Source organism: Osmerus mordax, chromosome 15, assembly GCF_038355195.1.
Source record: "Osmerus mordax isolate fOsmMor3 chromosome 15, fOsmMor3.pri, whole genome shotgun sequence".
NCBI classification, from domain to species: domain Eukaryota; kingdom Metazoa; phylum Chordata; class Actinopteri; order Osmeriformes; family Osmeridae; genus Osmerus; species Osmerus mordax.
In genome coordinates this window covers 15,578,226-15,588,379 of record NC_090064.1, presented here as the reverse complement: position 1 = coordinate 15,588,379, position 10,154 = coordinate 15,578,226, and the positions used below count along the sequence as shown (strand labels likewise).

The following is a 10,154-nucleotide window of genomic DNA, read 5'->3' as shown; positions in this document are numbered from 1 at the left end:
TTATTGTACTCGCCGTGAGATATATTATTGTTGCTTGCTTTTTTTCCACAGGTACACTCTTGCACTTTTGAGGTTCTTACTGTTTAATTGTAACTTGTCTAACTACATGCTCTCATTGTTCTTCCCTTTGGGACTTATTTGGTTTCACAATGTATGCTTCATGTTTGGCTCCCCGCAATGTTTGGGGCTTTCTCGTTGTTATGATCAGTGACCTATGCACTTTTGTAAAACTCTCTCTTGGAAGTTGCTTTGGATAAAAGCATCTGCTAAATGCATAAATGTAAATGTTTTCGACAATGTTTTTCTTGATGCTTTCTTCCTTGCTCCATGGTAGCTTAGTAGACTAGCAAGCTGACGTTTGTTGCGTGATAGCCAGGAAATGACAAGATGTGCACAATGTCAAAAAAATAATATTGATATTGCCACCAAATACAGCTTAAAACTAAAGTAACAAGACTGTCTTTAAAATGTAAGAAGTAGAAAGTACAGATATTTGTGTAAAAAATGTAAGGAGTGAAAGTAAAAAGTTGTCAGAAAAATAAACAGTGAAATAAAGTACTGACACCAGAAAAATCTACTAAAGTACAGTTACAACGTTTTAAAACACTGCATCACAACATGTTACAGTTCATCGTATTTTATTACAACAATAAGAAACTACAGCTGAATAAAGTCAAGATTCAAGTTCAGGTGTACACAAGTAGAATACTAGAGTCAGTTTAATTTACTCACTATGTTGTTTGTTATGCACCAACCTACCAAAGGGATTTACTTCTTTGTGTGAACTTACTTGGCAATAAACCAGAATCTGATTCTGAGCTGACTAAGCATTTGATTTAGAAAATATAAGTACACAAATGTAAATTATATTTTTACCACAGAGCTAAATGACTTCAGATACTATAATACATTAAGAACACAACGCTACCTATAATTCCCTCATGTTGATCGTTGTTCTGTGTACCTGGATGCTCATGTTAGAGGCTGGTGGTCTTCATGACAGGAAGGTTGTAAACACCCAACTTGCTGTTCTACTTTTACAGAGAGAGGTGGTACCATCTCTAATGACTGCTGTTCTGCTGTTACAGAGAGAGGAGGAACCATTTTTAATGACTGTGCTGTTCTGCTGTTCCAGAGAGAGGAGGAACAATCTCTAATGACTGTGCTGTTCTGCTGTTACAGAGAGAGGAGGAACCATCTCTAATGACTGTGCTGTTCTGCTGTTACAGAGAGAGGAGGAACCATCTCTAATGACTGTGCTGTTCTGCTGTTACAGAGAGAGGAGGAACCATCTCTAATGACTGTTCTGTTCTACTGTTACAGAGAGAGGAGGAACCATCTCTAATGACTGTGCTGTTCTACTGTTACAGAGAGAGGAGGAACCATCTCTAATGACTGTGCTGTTCTACTGTTACAGAGAGAGGAGGAACCATCTCTAATGACTGTGCTGTTCTACTGTTACAGAGAGAGGAGGAACCATCTCTAATGACTGTGCTGTTCTACTGTTACAGAGAGAGGAGGAGCAATCTCTAATGACTGTGCTGTTCTACTGTTACAGAGAGAGGAGGAACCATCTCTAATGACTGTGCTGTTCTACTGTTACAGAGAGAGGAGGAACCATCTCTAATGACTGTGCTGTTCTACTGTTACAGAGAGAGGAGGAGCAATCTCTAATGACTGTGCTGTTCTACTGTTACAGAGAGAGGAGGAACCATCTCTAATGACTGTGCTGTTCTACTGTTACAGAGAGAGGAGGAGCAATCTCTAATGACTGTGCTGTTCTACTGTTACAGAGAGAGGTGGTACCATCTCTAATGACTGTGCTGTTCTACTGTTACAGAGAGAGGAGGAGCAATCTCTAATGACTGTGCTGTTCTACTGTTACAGAGAGAGGAGGAGCAATCTCTAATGACTGTGCTGTTCTACTGTTACAGAGAGAGGAGGAACCATCTCTAATGACTGTGCTGTTCTACTGTTACAGAGGCCTTCACTGGTAAGATCCTCAGAGGGTGGAGAGGACAGACAATAGAAATGCATGGAAAGACTCTCTCAGTGAAGGTGTGTGTGATTGTGTGTAGGTGTGTGTTTCTATCAGGGTCAGAGAATGACAGCTTTCCTCCGTCCCAGTCCAGCTGCACTCTGATCCTCTGGGGGTTCTGTCTCACTGTGAAAACAGTGCCTGGACCTGATGAGGATGCTGCCGTGTATTTACCATTGCAGAACCAGATTCTCCAGCGCTTACCCAGTTTTTCTCCCTTCCTCTGGACAGACTCTGCTAACACACCCAGGAGCCAGTATGTACTGTCTCCAACCTCAACATCCCAGCTGTGTGTCCCTGAGTTAAAGCCCTCAGAGCCCAGGACACGTCTATAGTAATCAAACCTCTCTGGGTTGTCAGGAAGCTGCTGTTTCTCCTGACTCCGTCTCACACTGGTCAGATCCTCAGACAGGATGAGGTCTGGGTGGGCAGTGTTGGGGTCCAGAGTCACAGGAGCTGAGGAGAGAGATCAGGTTTGTGTTGATGCAGTGTTTGATGTTTACACCCTCACCCACCAGGAGGTGACACCATGACAAACCCAGTAATGATTACATATCATGTATGTGGATGTCAGGGGGTTTCTACATGTATGTATCATGTTGTATTTAACACAAGGTATTGGTGTGAGATTTGGTCATTTACAGAATGTAGCCTGTACTGCAGTGTTAAGGATGGTCTATGCCATGGACTGATGGTCTATGTACTTTATCAAATGAATAATAATAATGTAGTAATGCAGGATACTGCAAGTACTTTGTTGACTATAACTACATGATCTAATACTCACTGTATGTGACAATGTCCTGCATCTTCTCCCAGACTCTGAAGGCCAGGTTGCCCAGGTGTTTGGCCACGTCTATCAGCACTCCTGAGACCAGCTGTGGATCCGGCAGAGTGGACTGGGCTCTGGAAGAACATTCTGGAGTCAGAGCTGCTGTGGGGTTGGGTTCACAACCACAGACAAGAGAGAGACAGGAGGCAGGTCACTTACCTTTTCACTGTGTCCTTGTAGTTCTGTGGAGATACAGAAGATGAAGTTAGACACTCATAAACACACCCAGCCAGCAATTCCATATGAACGTAGAGAGATCAGTCCTGACCTGCAGGAATGAGATGTCTTCAGCTCTCAGATCCTCCTCTATGGCTCTGATTGTGTGTGAAAGTGTTGATATCTCTCTGCTCAGCCCCTCAATCTTCTCCTTCATCACCTGACTTTTCTCTTCCTCCTCCTCCCTCAGTGCAGCTATCCTGGCCTCCTCTTCCTCTTGTAGAAACTGGTGAAGCTTCTGAAACTCCTCCTTAATCTGCCTCTCTGTGTGCTGGGTCTGGATCTGCAGACATGGAGGTTCATACAGGGTCTAGGTGACCAGTTCTTAATGTCAAAACAGTGTTGTATAATTTTGTGACTCAACATATTTACCTTAATGTGTTCTGCTGTTTGATCACAGGTTTTTCTCACTTTATTAAAAACCTCCAGTTTCATCTTTAAGGACTTCAGAGCAGGCTGGAGTTCCTCCTGAAATGAAACAAAACAGGTTTGAAGGAAAAGTGAATCATGTTTTCTCATGTGACCAGCTGGTTTTGAGACGTGTCTATCTGACAAAATCGAGAAGAACAGCCAAGAAGACAGAATGATGGAACGTGATACTTCACATAAAGTCAATAAAACACGTATATATTTACATTATTTACTGTATACAGTATTCTGATACCAACATACAATATATATTCTAGTACTAAGTTATCATACCTTGTGATCCTGTGCAGCTTCATCTATGGGTCTGAATCTGTGGTCGGTGTGTTTTTTAGAAGTCTGACACACGACACACACTGGCTGTTTGTCCTGCAGACAGTAGAGCTTGAGTTTCTCCCTGTGCAGACTGCAGAGCACCTCAGACCCTGCTGAAGCTCTCTGACCTCTCTCCTGTGAGAAGGACTCACACAGGTTCTTCAGAGCCAGGTTAGAAGGAGGTAAGTCCTTTGAAGATCTTCTTCTGCAAACTGGACATTCCCGTGATTCATTGTGTTTCCAGTATTCCTGCAGACAGGCTTTACAGAAGCTGTGGCTACATCGCAGGAGGACAGGGTTTGTAAAGATGTCACAGCACACAGGACAGGAGAGATCCTCTTCTGGGAGAGACGAGCTGGACGCCATTTTCTCACCCAGTCACACTCTGCTATATAAATCGCTGTCTGGAGTTTGCTTTCACTTTTGAGTTTTATTCATAAAAACTTACTCTGGTTCAGTCAGCAGTGAGTTCAAGTCTCTGTTGATGACAGTATTCCTCCTGTAGCCGTTTGTCTGTCTCCTCTCAGTGTGAGCAGAGCGTCGAGTCTCAGAGTAGACAGGTTCAACTCAGAGCTGCTTGGTGAAGATTATTACAGACACAGGTGTGACAACACCTTTGTCTGTAATAACAACTTTGTTTCCTGCTTTCTGACAGGTAAGTCAGTGAGGACTGGGTTTTGAGAGCCCAAGAAATAAACTGCATCGGCACAATCCGGATATATGACATTCCACCTCTCTGATACTGCTTGATGGTGGATGTACATCATACTTCTCATCTCCACGCCCATTTCTCTCCTGTCTGTTCCTGACATCCTTCCACAGCAGGATGTGAACCTAGTCCTGTGGACACAGGACACTAGCGCCTCCTGCTGGCCGTGTTTCACACTGACGCTCACGTTCATCATGCTGTTTCAGTTGGAGAATCCTTGAGAGAAGTGACATCAGGAGCCCAGCTGGAATAGAGGACTGTGTCATGTGACCCCCTGCAGGTGACAGGTCACGTGACTCTAGGTACGTTTGACTTCATGCAGCGCCGGCGTCGCCTGCATGACCCGGCTGACTTGAAGCAGCCAATGGCATTCTCAGCTTCAAGTCAGCCGCCTGCAGCCGGCTGCAGCGCTGCACAAAGTCAGTCCATGTCGAATGCACCTTCTGACATAGCTGTGATCACATGGGGTTCCACCAGGAAGCTGCTGTCTCTAAGATGGTCCTATAAAGGCAGTGAACCTCTGACCAGAGACAAAGCTAGATGTCCTCCCCTAAACCAGGATGCACACTGTTTGTATGGTATCAACTCTTTATTTGATATCACACATACTATTATCTATAATTTCTGTCAAGTTAAATAAATCACCAGGCCTAAGTGGGGATATCATGAATAAACTTTGTGTGTTTACAAGAACACACTAGTCTATGTCATTTTAGCATGCGTATATTTGTTTATTTATATTACAGATGTATACATGTCAGTTACATAAAACATCATGTTTTCATGTTTCAGCAAATCCCTGTAGATGCTGCTGAGAGCAGACAGCTGAACTGAACTGCCTTCTTCACCCTACTAACACTAGTATCAGGTGATAACATGGACACATATTAATCACATACCTTTAACCATACAAACACATATCCTTTATCATACACATCTATACCCTTAACCATACACATCTATACCCTTAATCATACACATCTATACCCTTAACCATACACATCTATACCCTTAACCATACACATCTATACCCTTAACCATACACACGTATTCCCGGTGTGATATCAATAGCTATTTTTGTTCACTTTCAAATTGAAAATGTAATTTAAAAAAAGTTTGGTAACCATTTTACCAGACAAGTGAATTAAGAACTCAAAATAGCAATGTGGTTACAGACATAAGGTCTACTGTTACAGAGAGAGGTGGTACCATCTCTAATGACTGTGCTGTTCTGCTGTTACAGAGAGAGGTGGTACCATCTCTAATGACTGTGCTGTTCTACTGTTACAGAGAGAGGAGGAGCAATCTCTAATGACTGTGCTGTTCTACTGTTACAGAGAGAGGAGGAGCAATCTCTAATGACTGTGCTGTTCTACTGTTACAGAGAGAGGAGGAGCAATCTCTAATGACTGTGCTGTTCTACTGTTACAGAGAGAGGAGGAGCAATCTCTAATGACTGTGCTGTTCTACTGTTACAGAGAGAGGAGGAACCATCTCTAATGACTGTGCTGTTCTACTGTTACAGAGAGAGGAGGAACCATCTCTAATGACTGTGCTGTTCTACTGTTACAGAGGCCTTTACTGGTAAGATCCTCAGAGGGTGAATAGTGCTCCCATTATCAATGTATGGAAAGAGTCTCTCAGTGAAGGTGTGTGTGATTGTGTGTAGGTGTGTGTTTCTATCAGGGTCAGAGAATGACAGCTTTCCTCCGTCCCAGTCCAGCTGCACTCTGATCCTCTGGGGGTTCTGTCTCACTGTGAAAACAGTGACTGGACCTGATGAGGATGCTGCTGTGTATTTACCCTTGCAGAACCAGATTCTCCAGCATTTACCCAGTTTGTCTCCCTTCCTCTGGACAGACTCTGCTAACACACCCAGGATCCACAATGTACTGTCTCCAACCTCAACATCCCAGCTGTGTGTCCCTGAGTTAAAGCCCTCAGAGCCCAGGACACGTCTATAGTAATCAAACCTCTCTGGGTTGTCAGGAAGCTGCTGTCTCGTCTGACTGAGTCTCACACTGGTCAGATCCTCAGACAGGATGAGGTCTGGGTGGGCAGTGTTGGGGTCCAGAGTCACAGGAGCTGAGGAGAGATATCAGGTTTGTGTTGATGCAGTGTTTGATGTTTACACCCTCACCCACCAGGAGGTGACACCATGACAAACCCAGTAATGATTACATATCATGTATGTGGATGTCAGGGGGTTTCTACATGTATGTATCATGTTGTATTTAACATAAGGTATTGGTGTGAGATTTGGTCATTTACAGAATGTAGCCTGTACTGCAGTGTTAAGGATGGTCTATGCCATGGACTGATGGTCTATTTACTTTATCGAATGAATAATAATAATGTAGTAATGTAGGAGACTGCAAGTACTTTGTTGACTATAACTACATGATCTAATACTCACTGTATGTGACAATGTACTGCATCTTCTCCCAGACTCTGAAGGTCAGGTTGCCCAGGTGTTTGGCCACGTCTATCAGCGCTCCCGAGACCAGCTGTGGATCCGGCAGAGTGGACTGGGCTCTGGAAGAACATTCTGGAGTCAGAGCTGCTGTGGGGTTGGGTTCACAACCACAGACAAGAGAGAGACAGGAGGCAGGTCACTTACCTTTTCACTGTGTCCTTGTAGTTCTGTGGAGATACAGAAGATGAAGTTAGACACTCATAAACACACCCAGCCAGCCGTTCCATATGAACGTAGATAGATCAGTCCTGACCTGCAGGAATGAGATGTCTTCAACTCTCAGCTCCTCCTCTATGGCTCTGATTGTGTTTGAAAGTGTCGATATCTCTCTGTTCAGCCCCTCAATCTTCTCCTTCATCACCTGACTCTTCTGCTTCTCCTCCTCCCTCAGTGCAGCTATCCTGGCCTCCTCTTCCTCTTGTAGAAACTGGTGAAGCTTCTGAAACTCCTCCTTAATCTGCCTCTCTGTGTGCTGGGTCTGGATCTGCAGACATGGAGGTTCATACAGGGTCTAGGTGACCAGTTCTTAATGTCAAAACAGTGTTGTATACTTTTGTTAATCAACATATTTACCTTAATGTGTTCTGCTGTTTGATCACAGGTTTGTTTAACTTTATTAAAGACCTTCAGCTTCTCCTGTAAGGACTTCAGAGCAGGCTGGAGTTCCTCCTAGAATGAAACAAAACATGTTTGAAGGAAAGTTGTTGATCCTCTCATTTGACCAGCTGGTTCTGAGACGTGTCTATCTGACAACACCGTAAAACAGCCGAGAGTCTAATTCTAAGTATATCACACATCTGGAGCATTAAGTCATCATACCTTGTGATCCTGTGCAGCTTCATCTATGGGTCTGAATCTGTGGTTGGAGTGTAGTTTAGAGTCCCGACACACGACACACACTGGCTGTTTGTCCTGCAGACAGTAGAGCTTGAGTTTCTCCCTGTGCAGACTGCAGAGCACCTCAGACCCTGCTGAAGCGCTCTGACCTCTCTCCTGTGAGAAGGACTCACACAGGTTCTTCAGAGCCAGGTTAAGGGGAAGATCCATAGAAGATTTTCTCCTGCAAACTGGACATTCTCGTGATTCTCTGTGTTTCCAGTATTCCTCCAGACAGGCTTTACAGAAGCTGTGGCCACATCGCAGGAGGACAGGGTTTGTAAAGATGTCATGACACACAGGACAGGAGAGATCCTCTTCTGGGAGAGACGAGCTGGACGCCATTTTCTCACCCAGTCACACCCTGCTAAATGAAACGCTGTCTGGAGTTTGCTTTCACTTTTGAGTTTTGTTCATAAAAACTTACTCTGGTTCAGTCAGCAGTGAGTTAAAGTCTGTTGATTACAGTGTTCCTCCTATAGATGAGTAAGGACAGTATCTCTCTCTTCTCAGTGTGAGTTGTACTTTAGTCCAGTTTTCTCTTAGAGCAGAACGGTGAATCTCAGAGCCTGTCAGTGAACAGAGAAACACTGAACTCTACTTCCTGGATTCTAATAGGTGAATCATCTAGTGGGCGGGGCTTCATACACCAGGAAGTAAACTGCATCACTGTGTACTGAAGGAAGGAAAACAAATATCTTTTCCTTTCAAAGTTTCAAAAAACAAGTTTCGAAAAATTGAAAAAATAATTTTGAAGGAAAGTTTTTTTTTTTTTTTCAAAAAAGAAAAGGTAGCGCATGTTATGGATGATACAGAGGGAATTAGCAATGTTGAAATTACTGAGAATAGAGACATTCCTGGTCACCCATGGCCATATGTGAGAAATTGTCGGTGTCAAAAAGTATTCCTGGCGTATGTGCGGCGTGTCTATAGAATCAGAATCAGAATTAGAATTCGGTTTATTCGCCATGTATGTTATACAAACACGGAATTTACTGTGGCAGGGAGGTGCAAAACACTAAACATATACAGATCTTAAATTAAGTAAAAGTACAAAAGTTTAACTATTTTTAAGAACTAAACAATCTAAGAATACAACAATTTAAATATAAAATAAAATATATATAAAAATAAGAATAATAAGAATAATGATGAATAATGAATAATATACCGTGTATTTTTAAATTTTAAGTACTTTTTACTCAGTATATGTCAGAGCCCACACTTATTTACTTAATCTTGAGTGAAAAACTGTAGTCAGTACTTCAACTTTTATCTGTCTTTCTACACAAGTATTTGTACTTGTACTTGAGTGAAGGATGTGTGTACTTTTGCCACTCTGCCCAGCACTAATGATCTGTGTGTGTATGTGTCAGGTGTGTGTGTTTGTCAGGGCTGGTGTTGCTGGCTGTTCTCTCCCCAGCCTCCTTCCTCTCTCCTCCAGCCAGCTGTGTTAACAGGCTGGACGGGCAAGTGAAGGATGTGTGTACTTTTGCAATCTCTTGTTGCTGTCATCATATCCATGATGCACTCGGTAGTAAAATAAATAGTTAAATCTGTTCAAACACACAAGTTATATTGTTGCTGATATTTGAACAGTTCACGTTGTGTTCAAGATCAGTTACAGTGTCTGGCAAGCGACTGTATTCACTGTAGCCTACACAACTGCAATATACTAAACATTCCTGTCATCGTCATTTTATTGTAAGACTACATTTAAGTAATGATGTTGTGTCCTTGGGCAAGGCACTTCACCCTACTTGCCTCAGGGGAATGTCCCTGTACTTACTGTATGTCGCTCTGGATAAGAGCGTCCGCTAAATGACTTAATGTAATGTAATGTAATGGCTCTGACCAGCAAAATAGCCTACTGTTGAAGAATGCACTTGTTGTACTCTTGGTCTTCTGCTAAACTTTCTATGCACTGTTTGTGCAAGATTGTGCTCAAATGGGAAGTAGTTTGAAGCCGTGAATAGTCTTCTTAAAATAATTGCTTGAATTATACTTTTCTAGTAGTATAGACTGTTCCTCAATCCAGATCACGTTTTAATTTGAGAATCTGTCTCCACCAAGTGGACACACATTGAACTACATGTCCACTGTCCATTCATCTTGGTCTATCAATGTTAAGTGTGTAAGAGGAGCAACCAACCGTCTTAGATTCCAAATACAGCCTCACCCCCTCAAACCATGTTTTGTTACCAAACTGATTATGAAAAAGGGAACTCAAGTTTGTGTTACCGCAATTGAGGATTATTCATGGGAA

General features: G+C 42.8%; 2 protein-coding genes across 2 annotated transcripts; both read right to left on the bottom strand.

Moving 5' to 3' along the window:
* Window positions 1–1,786: 1,786 nt before the first annotated feature.
* LOC136957498 (E3 ubiquitin-protein ligase TRIM35-like) lies at window positions 1,787–4,208 on the bottom strand. The gene is made up of 6 exons (XM_067251459.1): window positions 3,789–4,208; window positions 3,459–3,554; window positions 3,139–3,369; window positions 3,030–3,052; window positions 2,826–2,944; window positions 1,787–2,494 (listed from the first exon to the last, which is right to left on the bottom strand). Exons 1-6 carry the CDS (start codon window positions 4,191–4,193, stop codon window positions 1,953–1,955), a joined length of 1,416 nt encoding a protein of 471 aa, XP_067107560.1. The 5' UTR covers window positions 4,194–4,208; the 3' UTR covers window positions 1,787–1,952.
* Window positions 4,209–6,001: 1,793 nt separating this feature from the next.
* LOC136957496 (E3 ubiquitin-protein ligase TRIM35-like) lies at window positions 6,002–8,321 on the bottom strand. The gene is made up of 6 exons (XM_067251457.1): window positions 7,832–8,321; window positions 7,586–7,681; window positions 7,266–7,496; window positions 7,157–7,179; window positions 6,953–7,071; window positions 6,002–6,621 (listed from the first exon to the last, which is right to left on the bottom strand). The coding sequence occupies exons 1-6, from the start codon at window positions 8,231–8,233 to the stop codon at window positions 6,080–6,082; spliced, it is 1,413 nt and encodes a 470-aa protein (XP_067107558.1). The 5' UTR covers window positions 8,234–8,321; the 3' UTR covers window positions 6,002–6,079.
* Window positions 8,322–10,154: the final 1,833 nt, after the last annotated feature.

Coding starts and splice junctions, on each gene's coding strand:
- LOC136957496 (XM_067251457.1), bottom strand. CDS start 8,233: ATGGCGTCCAGCTCGTCTCTCCCAGAAGAGGATCTCTCCTGTCCTGTG. Junction 7,180..7,265: donor AAGACATCTCATTCCTGCAG/GTCAGGACTGAT, acceptor GTATCTCCACAG/AACTACAAGGACACAGTGAA. Junction 6,622..6,952: donor GCAGTACATTGTCACATACA/GTGAGTATTAGA, acceptor ATCTCTCCTCAG/CTCCTGTGACTCTGGACCCC.
- LOC136957498 (XM_067251459.1), bottom strand. CDS start 4,193: ATGGCGTCCAGCTCGTCTCTCCCAGAAGAGGATCTCTCCTGTCCTGTG. Junction 2,945..3,029: donor TACAAGGACACAGTGAAAAG/GTAAGTGACCTG, acceptor ATGTTCTTCCAG/AGCCCAGTCCACTCTGCCGG. Junction 2,495..2,825: donor GCAGGACATTGTCACATACA/GTGAGTATTAGA, acceptor CTCTCTCCTCAG/CTCCTGTGACTCTGGACCCC.